This window comes from Perissodus microlepis, chromosome 12, assembly GCF_051167445.1.
Source record: "Perissodus microlepis isolate ML-2025 ecotype Zambia chromosome 12, ASM5116744v1, whole genome shotgun sequence".
Taxonomy (NCBI): domain Eukaryota; kingdom Metazoa; phylum Chordata; class Actinopteri; order Cichliformes; family Cichlidae; genus Perissodus; species Perissodus microlepis.
The window spans coordinates 35,982,457-36,003,616 of record NC_140472.1 but is presented as its reverse complement, the minus strand read 5'-3'; the positions used below and the strand labels follow the sequence as shown (position 1 = coordinate 36,003,616).

The window sequence follows — 21,160 nt, the reverse complement described above, 5'->3', positions numbered from 1 at the left end:
CAGTGAATGTGTTTTTGCTATAAGCTTTGTTTATATTTGCAGCACCCATAAAAATATGCAGTGTTTGGTTTGAGATATTGAATTTAATCAATTATAAAATAATACAAATCTTATGTCTTAATTTCTCTGTTATTCAAATGATCTGCGACAGGATATATATGTATAAAAAAAGAGCAAGAGAGAGACAGAGGGGTGGAGCAAGAGAGGAGGAGGCGGAGAAAAACACCACGCCCACACAAGGGCAGTATCAGGGGGCCCAGCTAGGGCCGTAACACCCCCTCCCATAAATACAAACCAGTGGTCTGTCACAGAATGTCCTACCCAACTTTTAAACATATCACTTACTATGCACCATAATAACGGTTAGGCATAGCCTGCCAAAACTGACCTTTTTGATGGGTTGAAAACACTGAACAGGGTTGGCTCAAGTCCCTCAAAATAGTGTCCAAAGTGACAGCCAGGTGTTTTTTGAGCCATCACATATGGAGAACCCAGCGAATAGCTAAAAGGCCTTTCACTTTTCAGACGCTTCTTCGCTAGGTCATGGCGACAGGTATGCTGGTTAGCCAGAGGTGCAGGTTTGAATGTTTGTGTTGTACACAGTGTGTCACACTGCAGGTCATCTGGACCCGAAAGATTGTCAACAGGTGGCATCTCATAATTAGGTGACCTCTAAAATTCACCAAATGACACCACTGAGCAATTATGCTCCAATTGTTGCCTAGGACTGGCAACTTTGCCTGTTTGTGAACCACAGTTCACTCTTTTGAAAGCAGATCGATTTTGCTTTGAGTTGGCTTTTGAACAGTGAGCAATCAGGTGGCCAGGTTTGTGGCAAAAGAAACAGAGCTTTATTCTGGATCTTGAAACCATGCCTGTATTAGCTACGTTAGCAGGCACACTCCAGCCCTCGAGACTGACTGTTTCTGTTTGTAGGTCTTACAATTTGCTACTAAATGGCCAGATTTAAAACAGTAAAAACATTTCCGGTCTGACCTGGGACCTGCCTTGCTCACCACTAGCACCGCTAGCCTTCGCTAGTGTGTCGCGTCGCTCTTGCTTAACGATACTGGCTTTATGGACGAGTGCGAACTCGTCAGCCAGTGTCGCGGCCTGCTGCAAAGTGGAGACTTTCTGTTCATTCAGATATACTGCCATCCGCTCGGAGATGCAGTTTTTAAATTCCTCAATGAGAATTAACTCCTGTACCGAAACTAGGTCTGCAGCTTTACAGGCCATACACCATCGGCCAAAGAGGACACTCTTTTCCCTCGCAAAATCCAGGAAGGATTGACCCTGCACCTTTTTCAACCCCCGAAATCGCTGCCTATAAGCCTCGGGGACTAAATGGTCTGTATTTGTATAGCGCTTTACTAGTCCCTAAGGACCCCAAAGCGCTTCACACATCCAGTCACCCACCCATTCACACACTGGTGATGGCAGCTACATTGTAGCCACAGCCACCCTGGGGCGCACTGACAGAGGCGAGGCTGCCGGACACTGGCGCCACCGGGCCCTCTGACCACCACCAGTAGGCAACGGGTGAAGTGTCTTGCCCAAGGACACAACGATCGAGACTGTCGGAGCCGGGGCTCGAACCGGCAACCTTACGATTACAAGGCGAACTCCCAACTCTTGAGCCACGATAGCAGGATAGCACTTTTCAGTTTGTCGTAATCCAAACTGCACTCAGCGGACAACGAGGAACAAACTTCCTGTGCCTTGCCCACCAGCTTGCACTGCAGCAGGATGGCCCACGCATCCCGCGGCCAACGCAAGGCTGTCGCTATCCGCTCAAATGATTCAAAATAAATCTCCACCTCAGTGTCACGAAATACAGGGACCAGACGACTATTCCTTCCTACATCAAACTGTATCTCTGTCTGTGACAGCGAAGCCGCCACAGGAGGGGAGGAGGCCTGCTGGAGTTCCAGCTGTCGTAGCTCGACCTTAGTCTCCACCTCCACCTTCATCAGCTCAACCTCCCTAACCCTAGCCAGTTCCGCGTCCAAACGCCTAAGCTCTATCTCCCTTTTCAGCTGGAACTCTCTCTCACGCTCCTCCTTTTCCAGCTGGAGACGAGCCAGACGGACTTTGAGCCTAGCATCCTGCTTAGAACCCTCTGATGACTGGGTGGAGAGCGGATCAAAACGGGGCAGCGTCAATGGCCCGCCCTTGGGCAGCCCCTGGCCCACAGGCGTAGACACTGACGGTTCTACGGCCTGGCTTGGAACCTGAGGCGCTGCACTTGGTCCAGCCGGACCGGGTGTGCTCGGGGGTTCTCGCCTTACAACCACCCCCTTCTCCAACAACCCAGACACCAGAGCAGCCTTCAGCTCCGCTTTGCGTAGACCAGTGGAGACACTGATCCCGTAATATGTTGCCACCTCATGCAGATCCCTCTTCCTACAAACATCCAGCAGGGCAAGCGACGGCTCTGCCGTAAACCCAGAAATATCAAAAGTGGCCATGAAACGCAAAACGGCCTGCAAAACACAAGCTAACCACTCAAGGGCCACACAACACCTTCACTACACAACCAAAAACAGGCGAAATAAAATGTGTTGTGTCAAGTCAACCATTAACTAAGATTCTACCCACCCTCTCCCCAGTCCTGCCTACTCAGAATTTAGCCTGACCTAGCTTCTGGAGCGTACCAGGCTCGAGGCCACTTTAAAGGCAAATCATCAAGTGCCAAAGGCACCGAAAAGCCTACACCCAACAGAGAATTAATCCCCACCCGGGTTTGCTCCGAAAATAACAAAGGCAAAACAAAAAACGAGTGTCCGAAGGAAGAGCAAACGCTCAGCTAGACACTCCCCTGTGCTAGCCGGGGAGAGCAACAGCTAGTCAAATGACCCTCACACCACACACAAACACCTGTTCACACTCGTAATCAACTCAATTCCTTTCATTCCGATCCCGGACGAGCCCCCACTTTGTTACGTCCCCACATGAAAGCTAGACGAAGAGGGTGGGGGACAGTAACAGTTGGATCCGGGTTGAAATGAAAAGAACGCCAGGCAGAGGTATTTAACACAAAATAAATCTTTATTATAATCAATTGGTTACTGCAGCATCCTGTCCCTCTGTGATGAGACTGACGTCTGCAGAATCAGGACAAAAACACCAAAACAACCTGAAGTTTGACACAAACTGAAGCTCTGAGATTTAAATCTGCTGAAGCTGCTCAGCAGCGTTCACAGCAACGTGTTTAAATAAAGTTAGAAATGTTGGAGCATCAGAGAAACTGTAACAACCAAACTGGCTGAAAAGCAGCATTCAGATGATTTTAATTGTGTTTAGATTCATATGCAAAAGGTCAGCTGAAGAACACTGGAAGCTTCTTCAGAGCAGCCTGAAGCTCTGCACATGTGACACCAGAGACACCAGGTGTGAACCCTGACAGAAACTCTGACATATGAAGGATTTTCATTGACAGGAGCTAAAGAAACACTGATGGTGCCTGAACTCAAAATAAACAAAAGGTTATTCTTCATGTTTCACTTTTAAACCAATCAGAATCCAGCCTGCACATCACATGCAGTCATCACAGTCGGGCCATGTGCTGTTGTTTCTTTGGAGCTCAACAGAGACCACGTCATATTATTGCTTACCCAGAATCCTTCACTCCATGTAGCCAAAGAACGGCGTAAACAGACACACCGTGAATGAACCTTCCCCACGCCCACTGACCCTGATGATCACGCTGACACAGCAAACACGAGCGCTCGGATTTCAGACGCGTGCAAAACACCTCAATCCCCAAACATCACTTTAACTCAGAGCTTCAAACATCAGGTTTGATGCTCCTCGAGAAGCCCTCAGAGGTCTGCACACGCACACACACGCGCACACACACACACATGCACACACACGCGCACACACACACACGCGCACACGCACACACATGCACACACACACAGTGTTTTCCTGCTCTCTCAGGACTGCAGGCTCATCATTCACAGCAGCACAGAGAGCTGATGCAGTTTACATCACACACTCTGTTCAGCGAGGGCCGGACACGTCAGAGCGCTGTGACTTCTGACCTTTAACCTCACCACTGCCAGATTCAGCATCACACACACACAGTTAAAAAAGCTCAGTCGATTCAAATCCATCTATCTGTTTTCCTGTTGTTTCCATGACTACACGTCTTTCCCACACCTCTGCTGAGGTCACGTGATCAAACAGTCATCCATCATCGTTCTGCACATGAACAGGCACAGGGACACTCCACCTCCACAATCAAACGCACCTCCTCAGGTCTGTCCTCCGTCTTAAAGACTGTTCATAAAAGATGGACATAGCTAAGGCGAGGTCACCGATTGGTTGCATGTTGAAGCCTTACTGTTAGCGTTTTGTAGTTGCCATGGTGATTTCTTAGAGACCAGGCTGTGTAAACACAGATGAATATGAATATGTACTCAGAGGCTGAAGGAGGCCGATCGCTGAGTTCTTACTGCAGAAACACACACACGAGCCATCGAGAGTGAAAACAGATTAAAATGTGGACAGAGAGACATGGAGGGAGGTAAAGGTACAGCCAGAAACAGAAAGACATGCGGAGACACAGAGATAAACTGAGATACTGTGTGGGGTGACCTCACTGACAGATTTATAAAGACCGAGACAGAATCTGGCTTTGAGGATAAAGAAGAAGAGAAATCACAAGAGATAAAAACTGAGATAAAGGAGCGACATAAACCAATCAGGATCAATCAAGAGAAACTGATAGAAGCTGAGATCCAGAGAGCAAACCACGGGAATGAGACCGGACATGCAGAGAAATCCAGCTGGACAAGAGGACAGGAAGGAACAGAAGAAATACAAGACGAGACAGATCAGGAGACACGGAGACAGAACAAAGATAAAGAGACGTGAATAAACCAAAACCAGTGGGAACAAACCAGCAGAAGTGAGAAATCCCGGAGACATAAATCAGAGAAACGAATAGAAACACTTTTGAGTCTCTGGTGAGAAGAAAGTTCCAGAAGCTCAGAGAGGAGAAGACAGGGACGTGTGGAGGACTTCAGGGTGGAGGCCGGCCGGCGGAGTGATGCTGGGTGAGGAGGAGTGTTACATAAACCCTCCTCCTCCTCTCCTCCGCGTGCTCACTCTCCAGCAGCCTCTTACATAATTTCACACCGTCATCATCATCATCATCATCAGTATTCATCATCCTGACTTTAAAGATAACTGAACACCGGGAGGAGCTTGCCTCTGTGTCCGGCGGAGGCGCACCGCAGCCCGGCGTGATCAGCGGCTGCTCCCCCGGACAAGGTCGACCTCAACCGGCGAGAGAGCTGGCCAACGTCCCGCTAAAAACTCCGCATTTTAACCCAACAGCATCCGCCTGAGCTCTGAGAGCGACTCGGACTCTCAGGATCAGCTTCACGCTGAGGCTGAAACAGCTGCTGCTCAGGAGGAAGCACTGAAACTCCCACGATCACAGCGTGTAACTCGTCACGGCAAGCACGAAGGTGAATCTTACCTGCGAGCGTCAGCGCTGCTGGTCAGAAACATCCAGCAGCTCGTCACCACCTGCTCTGGGTGATAGCGGCACTGCGCCTCTCACTATCTCTGCCCACTACCCCTCTATGTCTCTCTACCACTCTCTCTCTCTGGACTGGTCCATTCACAGCAGCGGGGGGGTTAAACATGACTCTGCAACATGCCTGTGCAGGGGCGTATCCAGCGTTTTTAAAGCGAGGTGGCACAAAGCAGAGCCAACCTGTGTGTGTGTGTGTGTGTGTGTCTGTGTGTGTGTGGCAGTGGCTTCTGCTGAACTAGAAAGAAAAAAAACTGGGAGGAGACGGTTTCATCGCAGCCAGCGGAGGCTGTGGATCAACGCATGATGAACGAGCTTCGAAGCAACCGGAGCCAACGAGAGGAAAAGAAAGGGACCACCCTTTGAGCTTAAAGGGGGCTCCTGATTGGATAGTCTGTCCCCAAACTCAGTCAGTAAGAGCTCCCCAGCTGTGAGGCGACTGTCAGCTGTACTGGGGGTCGGGTTGGGTGTGTCTATTACTTTAAGAAACTCATTAAAGTCTCAAAGTTTGTATTATTAGGGGCGTGGCCTCTTGGGTTGCCTCTTTTTTAGCCTCATGTTCTCATATGATGGGCAGTAAAATCAGTCACTGTGTTTGTTTATGAACTCAGGTTCAGATGGTTAGGGTAAGCATGAAAGCATTATGTCAATTTGATGTCCCCACAATGATATCAAAACAAAGGGGGTCCATGTGCTCGCGCGCCCGTCTCCATTTGACCCAGCCCACGCCGTCTTCGGGGCAGCGTTTGCTTTTCCCGTGTCTTCCTGAGGACTCTTCTGTTATGGGTTGATCGGCCTCAGCCACCGAATCTTCTCCGCTTCCATTTACCAGTGTTGGGCAAGTTACTTTGAAAAAGTAATTAATTATAGTTACTAGTTACTTCTTCAAAAAAGTAACTGAGTTAGTAACTGAGTTACAAGATACTAAAAGAAATCAATTACTTAAAAAGTAACTATTGCGTTACTTTTAAAAAAATGTTTAACCCTCTGGGGTCCAGGGTATAATTGGCCATTTTTAACCACATTTCACCTTTAAAAACTATTTCCTTTGCCTTGTTTGGTCTCATCCTTTTCAGCACAACCTCACGTGTCTGAATTTACAGTCATGTTTTCATTTTGACAAACTGTATTAACACAATTGATCTAAAATCAGACAAAAAACATAAAATGCGAGTAGAATAAGTTATATTTTTTTACTGTAACAACCACAAACATGTTTAATGAATCATATTTCATAACTTCAAATGCAAATATAAATTGTCAATTTTAAAATCATATGCTCAAGTTTTGCAAACAAAGTTATTTGCAGCCATTTACCTTTTTTTAAACAATTTCTTCAAACTATTTACAGAACAATCAGCTGTTCTTCAATAAGATGCCAAATTATTTGTGCCACTCCAAAAAAATAATTTCTGTCCACTCTAAAGGAGAACATCACAGCCTGATACCTGCAGGTCTGACAGCAGCAGGTGTATCACTCCTGTTTCTACCTGGAGACAGCAGTCGCCTCATTGTTCTGACACACAACACAAAACTATCCACAACACTACACACTAACTACACAAGACAACACATTAACTACACACTCCAAACACGCTAAACGTCACAAATCTCTGACATCACAAAACTCTCTCTCTCTCTCTTCCTAAACAACCAAATGTCATGTTGCCATATCATTTTTGATTGGTCGACATGGTGCATTTTTCCACCAAAACGAAAGGGCTGTTTTTGTTTTTTGCTCATAAGCAGAGAGGTCTCGCTGCGCTGTCCTTAGACAGTAAATGTGACGAAACTATTGAGGAATAAACGCCGCGTATATATTGTTTATCACGTGGCCCATCACCAGAGTTTAGAAACGGGTATATGTCACCTTGTTGCTTTGTCTTTAAGTGGTCATGTGATTGGCTTACCACGACTACTTTATTCTTCCTCAGTCAAACAGCAGCACTCATGCGATTGTTTTGCCCCCTGAGCTCCAGGTGTTGTGCCAAAAAGTGATCGTGATTACCGTCCGCGGGAGCGCAGCTGCTTAAAGCTGTAGCGTCCAGATTACTTACAGCTACTTCCTGCAGCTGATATAAGATGCTGTAAGCTGAACACAGCTTCAACCGTCTGTTTGTTGAAAAATAGTAATGGACCGCATTTTCTTGTTAGTAACGGTAACGGCGTTGTAACGATAGGAATAGTAATTAGCTAGATTAGTCGTTACTGAAAAAAGTAACGGCATTCGTAACGCTGTTACTTGTAACACTGTTATTCCCATCACTGCCAGTTACATATCCATAATATCAACGTCCAGCGTCATGGCACTTGTCTGCTATTGGTGCAGAGTTCATCATGTGATCCATTCAGGCTGAAGCTCCGTCATTCATTTTTGAGGCGTTCACAGCGTGTTTGCTGAGGATAGTACCGTCCGTGCAGCCACCAACCTCCACATGCTCCATCTTTGTGATATTAATGTGTTTGTTTGACCACACTGCCACGTTCCAGTGCAATGCGTGTTTGTCCCTCTGTGTCGTCTTGCAGGTTCCTGGTAGGCGGAGTCAGTGACGGTGAGCACCTGTCCAGCCTCCCTGTGTCAGTCTCTGCCCACTCTCTGTTTATGCAGCACATCAATTACAGTTAATTATGATTAATTAAGGCTTTTCCTTCTTTATATTAAACACATTTGTATATTTTTGTTAAAGTGCGTGTCGCCCATCATTTGGACCTGACTGAGCTCCCTGTACAGACGACCTGAGACAGTCTTAGTGTGTCAATAATCTGCTGTTGTGTTTGTTCTGTTCTCAGTTATTTTCTTATGTATAAAGGGACAGACATTGGAAACTCGTCTGATATAAATCACGTTTTCTTGCGCAGACTCATGTTTCACACTTTTGAACACCGCTGGCCTCTCCGGCTCCCTCTTTTGTTTCATTCATGCAGTTTGTTTGGCTTCATGTCACCACCTGCAGCGTCAGGCTCTCAGTTTTGTTCAGAGCAGCAGGTCTGAGAGGAAACGCCATTCAGTACGAACAAGGCGATCCCGCTCACAGGGGCTCAAACACTGGTGCGTGACCCTGAGGGGGTCACAGATGTCTCTGGTTGTGTTCTAGAGTGTGTATCATCCTGCTCATCTGCTAATAATGCTAATACATAACACTGAATATCACTTAAATATTAAATATTTATTTAAACTACAATAGTTAAATCAAAGAGGTTTTATATAAAGTCTGTCATCAATGACTTTGTTTTAGACTAAAAACTGAATTAGTTTGATTTGTATCCGAAACACGCTGCACGGGTCAGGTCAGATTATATTTAAACTTTACATTTGGGACACTGGGGGACGTACTTGTACCTAAACCTTTCAGGTAAAGTAGAAAGTGGGCGTATTTTGCTCATTTCATGTTCGCTGTTCTTCTAAATGTGTTCTGGAGACGACTAAAGTGGCTTTCCATGAATAACAGTTCAAAGTAATCCTTTATCTGATACTGAGCTTTCATGGAGCTGTCTGAAATAAGCTGCTTTAGCTTCTGTCTCTTTAACACCTCACTCACAATTTAAGCCCACTGTCTTCTGATTGGATGACTTCAGGAAGCCTGCCGAGGGGCAGTACCCTGCGCTGATGAGCTGTGTGGCCTACACCTGTGAGATGTGATGATGTGATTATTTTTTAAGAGTCCATCAAAATTTCCGAACATTATTTCATGTCCCTGAACACGGCGTTTCACCCACGTGTACTGATTCACGCCCATGTAGCCACGCCTCTTATAAAACAAAAGTTCAAATTTGGAGTTGGGAGGTGTTGGTGATGTCATCGCGTGTGTGAGAGACGTTTTTTATTTCTCGTTTTTCAAATACATTTAAAACGGTGTCACTTGGTTAATGTTAGTAAGACTTTAGTTCGGGTTAAAACGCGACGCCTTTTAAAGCTTTGTCCCCATCTTAGTTGCCGTGGTAACGCCTCTCTATTGGACAGACAGTAAACATAGTTCCCACTAAAACACATCACTTACAAATCTGTAACATTCACGGACATTAACGATACACGATATGCGTCAGACTTCATTACTCAGCCGGAGGTGTCGCCCCCTGCTGGACATTAGAACAAATGCAGGTTTAAGCTCTTCATTCAGAAAACACACAGTGAACACATGCTGGCATTCATGAGCAGAACACTTTAGAGTAAATGTCCTCAGCAGTTAAAGTAAACAACCTACTCTTATAACACATTTATAGAGATATCCCATGATGCACCCAGATTTGATTGGACCGGTCATGTGATGTTTAACAATGACATCAGAAAATGTGTGATGAGTTTTGCTTTTTTATTTTCTTACTCCATGAGACCTCTGGAGGTCAGAGGTCATGGAGTCCAGGTGATGACCTGGATGGCGGTCTGAGTGGCCCGTCGGATGTCCTGGTCCACCTCCGCAGCCTCAGCCTTCTTCTCCAGCAGGGGGAGCTGCTCCAGGAGGAGGCGGCGGCCGTTAGGAGCCTCAGCCAATGAGGTGAGCGCACGAAGGACGTACATGATGAGGGCCTTCCTCCTCTTCTTCATCTCCTCCTCGTCATCGTCCCCGTGCTTCTCAGACAGCAGGCCGAGGAGGACGGGGAGGACGTCCAGGTCCAGGCACCGCTGCTTACCTGCAGTCACAGATACTTCTGTGTTTGAAACATGAAAACTAAACTGAAGCTGGGTCGATACCTTTAGACTGATCGTGGATGTAAGAACCGATTTTACTTAAACTGATCATGATTCAAAGTTTGGAGTTTCTGAGTTGAGGGTTGTGGAAGCCGGTGTGTGCGTTTGTACCGGTGGTGATGATGACGGTGTTCATGATGACTCCTGCAGCGTTGGCTTGAACCTCCACGTCTTTGTCCCGTAGAAGACCAACGAGGACAGGAAGGACCTCGGCATCCTCGCAGACCTGTCGCTTCCCGTCCATGGGAACGCTGTAACCAGCAGACAAACAGTCGGTTAAACCAGCGCACGGCGAGGAAACAAAAGCACAGCCTGGATCAGAGCGAGCTGATCTACCTGAGTGCCATCATTGCTGCGGCCGCCTCTCGGCGGATGATCGAGGATCGGTGGGACAGTTTGCGTCCCAGCAGCGAGACGCCATCGGAGGCCAACCCCGGCAGGGCGTCCAGCCTGGAGCAGTGGGTGAGGGTGGAGAGGAGCAGCAACTGCACCTCCTCATCTTCCTCCTTTGTGAGTTTCAGCATCAGTTTAGGCACCAGAGAGAGGAGAGCCTCTGCTCCTGCAGGGCGGTGTGGAAAACCCACAATTAAGCCCTGAACTGTCCTCATGAACGCCCACAGACGTACGAGTGCTGCAGCGTGTGACCTGCTGCCCTGAGGACACGCCCCTTGACCCCTCAAACATCATCTTAGTCCTCAATCATTAAACTCCGGGTTTGAGTTCAGCTGCTGATGCTGAGAATCCGAGCTTACCTGCAGGCAGCAGAGCGAGGCGGCTCAGCACTCGGTGGACGTTCCTCCTGCAGGAGAACGAGGAGTCGTCCAACAGCTGACAGAGAGGAGGGAGCAGGGAGGAGGCGAGGACGGCCTGCCTGCAGGAGGAGGCGACAGGACACACACATGAACCCTGAACAGCTTTAAAGCTCCTGAACTTTCAGAAAGATTCAAAAAATGACACAAACGGATCCCAACAAATATCCTAAATTTATAAAAGAAACTCTCTGCTAGTTAATGGTCCACAGGCAGACGCAACTCTCATGATTTAGCTCTTATGTAATGCTTTATTTATCTTAATAATTTAAAAATAAAAGGTAAATTCTGTGTTTTTAATAGGTTATTAAATAAAATTGAAAAGTTATTTCACAGTATTAATAAAAAAAGTATTTTGTGTAATTTGGTGGTTTATTTATTGTCAAATAATTTAAAAAAAGTGTTTGTTCATTTGTGTCGGACATTTATTTCAATGTCATGTTTAAAAGCTCCATAACACAAATGGAGGAGCCAAGCTTCAGCTTCACCTGGACCTCACAGCTGGGTCACAGCGCCACCTGCTGGTGGGGTCGCAGCACAGCAGAAACTGAGAGCCCAGCAGTTCAGATTTTCTCTTCATCGTTCTTTCATTCTGCTCACACGTCGCATCCGGTTTTCCAGAACAGCCGTTTGTCAACTTTACAGGCTCAACATTTTCTCTCCTGTCTGAAAAACTCCCAAAACAAGATTCTGTTTGCTTCTTCGTGATGAACTCGAGTGTTTGAGCGGATCTTTGGTCTGTGATCGACTCCAAACACGTTTGTCTTAAAGACATGAGAAGCTTTATTTACTAGATTTGCTAGTTTTTGGTTGTCATTTTTGTGTATCTGTTGTTTTGCATTATGTGGTTGTTTGATCTGTTTGCCTCTTTATTGCAGTTGTGAGTGTTTTGCTTTCCTGCTTTTCCGTTTTAAACAGAATGACCTGATGACCCCGTCTTCCTCCCGGTGCTGTGCCTGTTTGTCTCGGTGCACGTACCTGCCGATGCTGTGTGAGGTCAGCAGGTGAAGAAGCTCACAGGTTTTTGCTCTGACTGATGGATCTTCATCCCTGAACAAAACCTTCAGCTGCTTCAGAAAACCTGCAGAAGAAGAACCAGTTTGTACTTTTCCCAACTTTCCTCCATTTTAGTCACAGCAGACTTCAGAGTGGGCCGGTGCCACCCCAAGTCCCACCTTCAAACACGCCAATAACAGCTAGTGAAACACCTGAAGTCCTCAGGTTATGTTTTATAGTTTTCAAAAGCAGGGATGTCCAACACAGTTTCACGGCTCCTCCCTTCTCTCCCCGATTTCCCCTGAACTGCACACCTGTCCTCCCTGTGCAGAGGGCGGACCTCACGGTGACCCTCTGAGCTCTTACCTCCGGTAACAGCCTGGTACAGTCGCTCCGGCACCAGGTCGCAGAGTGACGTCAGAGCCCGGAGCCTCGCCGCAGCCCCGGCCCGCTGCAGCTCCCCGAACAGCTGCGGCACGGCCCGCCGCCCGAAGGCCACCGGAGCCCGGGTCGGGTCCGTGAGCGCCCCGGCCATCCGGGACGAAGCTCCGCGTAGAGGTGAGAGAGGGGGCAGGTTAATCGATCAGGAGCACACCGGGTCCGCTGGTCAGCCGATCAACGCTCACCTGTTGCCTAGTAACCGCATATAAACATCAGGCCACTGTGGTGATGCGTTTCATGCCTGTAGGACTTATGGGAACCTCCTGACTGGTCCTGTTATTCCGTGATCGTTTGTTTAAATCAAATAGAAACACAATCATCAAATCAAACAATCGCATTAAATAAAGCGGAAACGACACCCGAAGGAGCTGCTGCCATGGAAACCATCCAGTGAGGGTCCCGGTGTAGCTTCTGTGCTGTTTGTCTAAGGAGCTTGGAAAGAAAAGCGTCTGGACTTCTTTAAGTTGCTTGAAGACGTTTCACCTCTCATCTGAGAAGCTTCTTCAGTTCTAGGGTAAAATGGCGGAGAGTCCCCCCAAAGAGGGACAAACGACCCCCTGATGATCCTCCACCTAATCATATGAGCCAAGGTGTGAAACTGGGTGTGGGTCCCAATCAGCCAGAGTTTCGGGTGAGTTCATTGTGAAACCTGGCCCCACCTTATCATGTGATTTCCTGAGGTCAGATGGCCCAGGATGTGAGTGGGCGTTAAGGCGTCTGGGAAGGATCTCAAAACTGGATTATAGATGGCAGACAGTTGGTGTTGTAAGCCCCGCCTCTGTTCAAAGATGGTCGCTCACAGTGGACATAGATGGCTTCTTTCACTCCTCTTTCAAACCATCTGTCCTCTCTGTCCAAAATGTGAACATTGGCATCCTCAAAAGAGTGACCTTTGACCTTTAGATGCAGATGAACTGCTGAGTCTTGTCCTGTGGACGTGGCTCTTCGATGTTGTGTCATGCGCTTGTGAAGTGGCTGTTTGGTCTCTCCAATGTAGAGGTCTGGGCATTCCTCGCTGCACTGTACAGCATACACCACATTGTTAAGTCTGTGTTTTGGCGTTTTGTCTTTGTGATGAACTAGTTTGTGTCTGAGTGTGTTGTTGGGTCTGAAGTATCAGAATCAGAATACTTTATTGATCCGAAGGGGAAATTATTTTTCGTTACAGTGCTCCATTATAAACAAACATTAACGAGACAGACAATACACTAACTAAGAATAGTACAATATATACAGGAATATATATATATATATATATATATACATATACATAAAGTCACTTATTAATAAATAGCTGAAAAAGAAACATGTGTAGCTGTAGCAGTAACCAGTGTGTTAAGTGGATGCGTTGTACAGGGAGCCACAGGCAGGAAAGATTTCCTGTGTCGTTCAGTGGTGCATCATGGGTAATCTCAGTCTCTCACTGAACGAGCTCCTGTGACTGACCAGCATGTCATGGAGTGGGTGGGAGGTGTTATCCAACATTGTCTTTATCTTGGACAGCATCCGCCTCTCCGACACCACCTTGAGGGAGTCCAGCTCCATCCCCACAACATTACTGGCCTTACGGATTAGTTTATTAAGTCTGTTGGCATCTGCGACCCTCAGCCTGCTCCCCCAGCATGCAACAGCATAGAGGATCGCACTGGCCACAACAGACTCATAGAAAATCCTGAGCATTTTCTGGCAGATGTTGAAGGACCTCAGTCGCCTCAAAAAATAGAGACGACTCTGGCCCTTCCTGTAAAGTGCTGTGGTGTTTTTAGCCCAGTCCAGTTTATTGTCAATGTGAACTCCAAGGTATTTATAGTCCTCCACAATGTCAACACTGACCCCCTGGATTGAAACAGGGGTCAAGTGTTTCCTGGTCTTCCTGAAGTCCACGATCAGTTCCTTGGTCTTTGCCACGTTGAGCTGCAGATGATTCTGCTCACACCACGTGACAAAGGAGTCGACCACAGCCCGGTGCTCTGTCTCATCATCCCTGCTGATGCATCCAACCACCGCAGAGTCATCAGGAAACTTCTGAAGATGGAGGTCTCTGTGCAGTGGCTGAAGTCTGTGGTGTAGAGGGTGAAGAGGAAGGGGGAGAGGACGGTCCCCTGTGGTGCCCCTGTGTTGCTGATCACCTTGTCAGACACACACTGTGGGAGACGTACATATTGTGGTCTTCCTGTCAGGTAATCAACAATCCAGGACACCAGAGAAGCATCCACCTGCATCGCTGCTAACTTATCACCCAGGAGGGTCGGCCTGATGGTGTTGAAAGCACTAGAAAAGTCAAAAAACATGACCCTCACAGTGCTCGCCGGCTGGTCCAGATGGGTGTAGACACGATTGAGCAGGTAGATGATGGCGTCCTCAGTTCCAAGACGAGGCTGATAAGCGAACTGAAGGGGATCCAGGTGTGGTCTTACTATGGGTCGCAGCTGGTCCAGGATGAGCCTTTCCAGGGTCTTCATGATGTGGGAGGCCAGTGCCACGGGCCTGTAATCCTGGGGGCCACTGGGACGTGGCGTCTTTGCTACAGGGACGAGGCATGATGTCTTCCACATCACTGGGACCCTCTGCAGACTCAGACTCAGCATAAACAGTTTATGAAAGAAATACACTGGGATGTCGTGCTTGGAGAAAACGCTCCTGAGTTTCTCTGATACACCGGCTACATAGGGGATGACAATGTTGTTGCGTCTGTCCTTCTTATCCTCCCTCGCTGGTGTCTGATGTTCTTTTCAGTGCATCTTTGCTGACTTTATGAACGCCCAATTACGATAACCACACGTTTTGAGTGCTTCCTTTACATGTGTGTTCCTTCTTTTTCCCTTCAGGCTTAGAGGGAACATGTTCTGCCCGGTGGTGTAGGGTCTTCAAGCAACCCAAAGAAGTCCAGACGCTTTTCTTTCCAAGCTCCTTAGACTATGATGACCTGGATGACTGAGAACCTTCACAGACATACGTCTGTGCTGTTAATGCTGGACGAGGTTTGGACTCTGGACCCTCATTCACACAAGTGCGCTCTTCTATGCTTTGAGTGGTTACCAGTTAACATTCACGTCACAGTGTGACACACCTCTGTATCGGCCGTCCGCTGGGACTGAACCAGCTGATGTTAATCAAAGCGGCAGGACTGATGTCAGCTGCGGTCACGACCTCCGTCCTCCTCATGTGTTCAACTCTTCTCCTGTGTCATTTCTCATTATTACACATAACCTCTCTCTGCTTTGGTTTCTTTGCATGTGTCGACCGGATGAGTTGTTACAGAAAGAGAATTTCATTGCAACATCACTTTTACAAACATATTTAGAAAACCGGTAACGTGTTCAAGACTTATTTTACCCACTGTGAGCTGCAGAGACTGAGAAAGTGCTAAGACAGTCAAAACTAATCCACCCTGTGAGAAAAGAGCCCACTGAACACAAATCAGCGTGATGAGAACTACTAATGATGAAAGGAAGCATCTTTATCTGAGGACTTTATTTTAGTCTGAGCCCAGTCCCATCCGCTAACATGGAGGAGGCGGGTTTATGACCTATACTGCAGTCAGACACCAGGGGGCGATAGAGACGTCTGGGTTTCATTTTTTGGGAGCTATTAGGTCGTCCATGTTTTCTACAGTCATTGGTCAAACCTGTGGGAAAAAAGAACTTAGGTTCTCTTAAACCTGAAAAACACGTATTGAAATCACTGGAAAAACATCAGAACGCGCCGATGCTGACGTCATTGTTGGATTCGTTCTGAGGTCGACACACGAAGGCAACAAAAAAAAGGAGAGAAAATGAAACGTTTATTGTGTGAAGCTGTTGGACGAGGTGAACGGAGCCCTCAGTTCAAACATAAATGAACACATGAGAACGTGAAAAACATTCAGGTTTTCATTTTGGAAGCAGAATAAGAGAAACAAAAACCTGCCTCCGTCTGATTCTCATCCAATCAAATCAATAACCAACAAAAAAACATTTAAAGACAAACCAAAATCATTTTGTGTCTATTTCTTCTTCTTCTTGCTCTTCTTCCCTCCCTCTCCCTGCTGAGAGCTGGTGTCGCCTCCTCCGCTCTTCTGCGTCCGAGTCTTGAGTTTGGGGATCATCTCTGCGACGTAGATCATCACGTCTTTACCTGCGATCACCACAAACGGCACACCTTTACCTCGGCTAATGTCGTCTACGTGCAGCAGTGTCCTTTCAAAATAAAAGCACTCACGTGAGCTGAACTTCTCCTGACACGGGCTGCCGTCCGCCTGCTTAATCTGAACTCTGACCCGACCTTTGAACTGGCTGTCCCTGTTCCACTCCCGGGGGTGGATTTTGTTCTGGAAGAGACACACAGAGTCCGACCACGCTGTGTTTTACAGAGTGTGTGTGTGTGTGTGTGTGTGTGTGTGTTCGTTCTCAGGTGTTACCTCCATGTAGACGTTCATCCCTGCAGCTGCCAGCACGTCTCTGATCTCAGTGCAGGACGGATTCTCCACCGCCTGCAGACACAGCAGCACGTTCACACTCAGCACGCCACTTCCTGTTTATTTTACTTTAGTACATTTGAGCGAGCAGCAGATGTCCTGATGCCCGATCAGTCATCCAGGTAAAGAAATCCCAAAAGGTTGATTCTGTTCATCTGGATGTTTTCAGTGGGAGAAACGTTTCATGATGATTAACAGCTGCTGATCAATGACCCTGATCTTTGATCAATGGTCATGAGAATTTGCATATTATTGATGATAAGCTGACCTCCAGCCCACTGTTCATGAACAGAATCAACCTTTTCACAGTGAAACTTTTTGTTTCAGGGTTTTTTTTTCCATCTGGTCTTTTTTTTTTTTTAAATCCAAGAGTTTCTTCACACTTATCTCGTGTTTCAGTCGACTGTAAAATCCTTTAAAAGAAGATGAGTTAAGTTCAAAGATCACAGCTCAGGTTTCAGAGGTAACATCAAACACGATCATTCAGGCTTATCAGAGGCTGTTTCCATGTTATGCTACAAACACTTGTGCGTCATGATTTTTACTTATTTAAAAAAACGAATCTTCCAGCAGTCGTGCGTCTCCTTGTAGACGCACAGCACGAGCTCTAATGATCTTTATGCCGTTTTCATCTACAAAAACATGTCACACAGGCTGCGAGCGTACGTAGTCATCAAACACATGAACGTTAAACCGTCACCTTCTCCACGGAGATCCTTCGTCCTTCAGCCAGCGTCTTCTTACTGTTGATGTAGATGGGATAGAGGCAGACGAACCTGAAACAGACGACGCAGCGACTCAGTGACTGACGGCCGTCCTCATGCATGAAGCCGAGCGCGCTAAGTAATAACGCTCGGCTGGAATCACTCACCAAATGGTAAAAATGGTAAATGGCCTGTATTTGTATAGCGCTTTACTCAGTCCGTAAGGACCCCAAAGCGCTTTACATATCCAGTCATCCACACATTCACACACTGGTGATGGCAGCTACATTGTAGCCACAGCCGCCCTGGGGCGCACTGACAGAGGCGAGGCTGCCGCACACTGGCGCCACCGTGCTTGAATCGCCTGCTGCACAAACGTCATCGTTTCTGCTCCGTGTGTGTGTGTGCGTGCATACAGAGCTGTGCAACGGTCTTCAGCCACTCCTCAGTTCTTTATATTTTGTAGGAAAATTTGAATAGAGTAAATATAAATGCAAATGCAGCAAACAGGGCAAAAACAAGCAGCCTGGAGGTGAATCTGTGGCGTGAGCAGCTTCATCCTTCAGCTCAGCGTGAGCTCTGAGCTGCTCTCAGTCTCTGAGGATCTTCAGTTCTCCGGGCTTCCTGAAGGACACTCATGTTGTGCTGTCCCACTCTGCTTCAGTCATGCTGAGGTCCGGCTCTGATGGCGTTCTCCTGTGTGCTTCACTGACAGTGTGTTGGGATCATCGTCGTGCTGAAACATGAAGCTGCTAAGATCAGATGTTCCTGCATGGAGGATCAGACTCCACTGACTAACCTGCAGCTGAAACCACGACAGAGTCTCCACCTGATGGCTGCAGACTCTCAGTGTGGGACCTCCTCGTACACATGGACCATGATGTGGATCCATCTCTAAATCAGACCTGTTCTTCTGGTCTTCAGGGCTCCGCCCTTCCTCCCCTAACCCTTCATTAAGAAGGTCTTCCTACAAGCTGTCCTCCACTGAGACATTTCTGATGAAGCTTCAGTGAACATTAGACGATCAGCTGAAGATCCAGATCATCTCTCAGCTCCTGTGTCAGCTCTTTCAGATCCTGTTGATCCACTGTAGACTTTTTTAGGCCTCACACTTCTTCTGTACAGTTTTTCTTTAGACTTCTAAATAAACGCTCCACACCACACTGAGATATGCCACGTTATCAGCTCTTTGGGAATCAGCGTGTTGGATCAAAAATGCTGTTTTATGTCAAAATGTGATGTTTTTGGCATTTTTCACAGACTCAACTAAAGAAACGGTCTGCTATGTGTCGGCACGGCGCGGGTCCCTGCCTTCAGTTGGGAGCTGTTTTTAATGTTTCAGTGATTCGTAGGTCAGAGTTCAGAGGCTTCATCAAAAACAAACTAACAAAGATAACAAACACACACTATAAAAACGGTCAGGAACAAGGACTGGGCTAACAATGAGGGAAACATCCTGTAAGCTCCACAAAGAGGAACTGAGCTCCACAGATCTGATCAAACTCTCCGAACCGGAACGTTCAGCAAACTTTCTGCACATTAATGTGACTCTGATCACATTTCGCCCCTTTAGCTTTAAAAATAAGGCGGTCTGTGAACATCAAGCTTAAACTTCTAATCACACGTCATGCTTAAGGATGAGGACCACAGGCCAAACTTCATGTAGAAAATGCGCAATTTAACTTTCCCTCTGTTCCCCGTAACTTTACACACAGCTCAGTACAAAATAAGATTTAAATATCGGCATGAAAGACATTTCACTAAAAGTCCTTTAAAAACTCAGTGCCAGCTTCTCAGAATGTCCTCGTTTCACCGGCGTTTCATCGTCGAGGTTCGGCTCTGAAGTGAACATTTAAACCATTAAAACAACCTTTTTCCGTGGAGCTTCAGTTAAAAGCTGCAGGACTGTATGCCGAACTGAAGATCAGTCTCCCAGGATCCACATGTGTGCTTCAACATCTTAAAATAAGCACGTGTCGTTTGTAGGTGCATTTGTTTCCTTAAATTTTTAAAATTCTCCACAAGAGTCCGCACGAGAAACCGGCTAGCTCTGTTAGCTGTAGCTTAGCCAGGGTCCTGGACTTACCGCTCTTTATCCGCGGGGTTCTGGGTGAGATGAGCCATGGCTGTCGCTGCTCGGGGACTAAACGCACCGTCTGATCCGAGCCTCTCAGTAATGGACACTAATATGTTTGTAGTATCACCTCACATACACACAGGCTACCGTAAGGATAACGCAGCCATATGGCCACACTGTTGACAACAGCCGCTTCTCTTCTTCGGCTTCTGTATTTAGGCAGAATACACACAGCGCTGGGATGTTGCTGCCCTCTACTGTTTGTTTGTCAGTTCCGTTTTGACATGAATAAATGTTGTTGTATAAACTTAAACATCCAGATGAAACCTGTCAGTGAAGAAAGAAGCCTTAGACTCTAAGGCTTATGTCACATGTGAGCTGTAGCCTCAGTTTCTTGTTGTTAGCTGACAGGTGTAGCCCACAGTGTGGTCTTCTGCTGCTGTAGCCACTCTGCTTCATGGTCTGATGTGCTGTGCTTTCAGAGATGCGCATCTGCATAACTTGTGTATAACGAGCGGTTGTTTGAGTTACTGTTGCCTTCCTATCACCTGTCTCGAGTTCATTCTACGAGCCAGTTTCACCCAGAGAACTGCTCCTCACTGGATGTTTCCTGTCTCTGCCGCTCTCTGTAAACCACAGGAGGGAAAAGTCCAGCAGTGTCTGAAATACTCGGCCCGTATCAAGAGCCTCGTCCAGTCATCTTCCTGATGCTCAGTCTGACTCCAACAGGCTGTTCTGACCATGTCGACATGCTTTAACGTTGCTGATTCATTACAGGCTGATTAAATGATATTTGCATTAACGAGTAGTTGAACAGATGTACCTAATAAAGTGGCTGTTGAATCCATGTACCTGTTCAGCACTTTGTTTGAAAGTGATTTATAAATAAAGTTATTATTATTATTGTTGTTGTTGTTGTTAAAGCGATGCAGAAAAACTGTAAATGTGCAGCTGTCTGCACTCTGCCAGCCACTTCAGATGTTATCAGTCATTCACTTTTCTACACTCCTTTATGGCTGAAGAATTGTAAAATATTATCACATTTACAGCTACATAAACATTTATTATTAGCCAGCCATTCCTTTAAGCAATAAAACACAATGAAAACCCCTCAGTGGACGTAAAAGTGCTGCAAGTAAACATAATTCCTCTGAGGACAAATATTCCCCCTCAGTATTATTGTTGTGTTTGTTTCAGGCTGGGGTTGTTTAATTACTTTTTAAATACTTTACATGTCCAGGACCATATTTTATAAATCATGTTGCAGATGTTGTCCTGTGAGAACAGCTGCTGATGAACATCAGGGAACATTTCCCCCTGCCTGGGACAGGTTTACTGGGTTAACGTGTGCTGCAGCGGCCAGGACTGTCTCAGGCTGGAGTTGCCCGGGTGAGAGGCAGTGTGCTGGGCTGAGTGTCCCCTCAGCTTGCTGCTCTGTA

General features: G+C 46.8%; 3 protein-coding genes across 8 annotated transcripts in view; all 3 read right to left on the bottom strand.

Annotated features, from left to right (window-relative positions):
- LOC146376808 (dematin-like) overlaps window positions 1-5,639 on the bottom strand; it is a 30,811-nt gene extending 25,172 nt beyond the window's left edge. For 2 of the 6 annotated variants that reach the window (XM_084947415.1, XM_084947413.1), the window contains exon 1: window positions 5,495-5,639. The gene's annotated coding sequence lies outside the window, so the exon portion shown is untranslated. Of the gene's footprint in view, window positions 1-4,910; window positions 5,079-5,494 lie in introns of those variants that run through there. The other 4 variants (XM_084947416.1, XM_084947418.1, XM_084947417.1 and 1 more) reach the window with 4 other exon arrangements.
- A 1,123-nt stretch (window positions 5,640-6,762) lies between these two features.
- Window positions 6,763-12,931, bottom strand: rsph14 (radial spoke head 14 homolog). Its single transcript, XM_084947412.1, has 6 exons — window positions 12,410-12,931; window positions 12,026-12,128; window positions 10,991-11,109; window positions 10,575-10,797; window positions 10,350-10,489; window positions 6,763-10,180 (listed from the first exon to the last, which is right to left on the bottom strand). Exons 1-6 carry the CDS (start codon window positions 12,576-12,578, stop codon window positions 9,900-9,902), a joined length of 1,035 nt encoding a protein of 344 aa, XP_084803538.1. The 5' UTR covers window positions 12,579-12,931; the 3' UTR covers window positions 6,763-9,899.
- A 3,320-nt stretch (window positions 12,932-16,251) lies between these two features.
- srp19 (signal recognition particle 19) lies at window positions 16,252-19,938 on the bottom strand. Its single transcript, XM_084946030.1, has 5 exons — window positions 19,731-19,938; window positions 17,641-17,716; window positions 16,884-16,955; window positions 16,685-16,793; window positions 16,252-16,600 (listed from the first exon to the last, which is right to left on the bottom strand). Exons 1-5 carry the CDS (start codon window positions 19,766-19,768, stop codon window positions 16,470-16,472), a joined length of 426 nt encoding a protein of 141 aa, XP_084802156.1. The 5' UTR covers window positions 19,769-19,938; the 3' UTR covers window positions 16,252-16,469.
- Between the last annotated feature and the right edge of the window lie 1,222 nt (window positions 19,939-21,160).

Coding starts and splice junctions, on each gene's coding strand:
- srp19 (XM_084946030.1), bottom strand. CDS start 19,768: ATGGCTCATCTCACCCAGAACCCCGCGGATAAAGAGCG. Junction 17,717..19,730: donor AACCCCGCGGATAAAGAGCG/GTAAGTCCAGGA, acceptor CGTCTGTTTCAG/GTTCGTCTGCCTCTATCCCA. Junction 16,794..16,883: donor GGATGAACGTCTACATGGAG/GTAACACCTGAG, acceptor TGTCTCTTCCAG/AACAAAATCCACCCCCGGGA.
- rsph14 (XM_084947412.1), bottom strand. CDS start 12,578: ATGGCCGGGGCGCTCACGGACCCGACCCGGGCTCCGGTGGCCTTCGGG. Junction 10,798..10,990: donor CCTCGCTCTGCTGCCTGCAG/GTAAGCTCGGAT, acceptor ACCGCCCTGCAG/GAGCAGAGGCTCTCCTCTCT. Junction 10,181..10,349: donor CACCGTCATCATCACCACCG/GTACAAACGCAC, acceptor CTGTGACTGCAG/GTAAGCAGCGGTGCCTGGAC.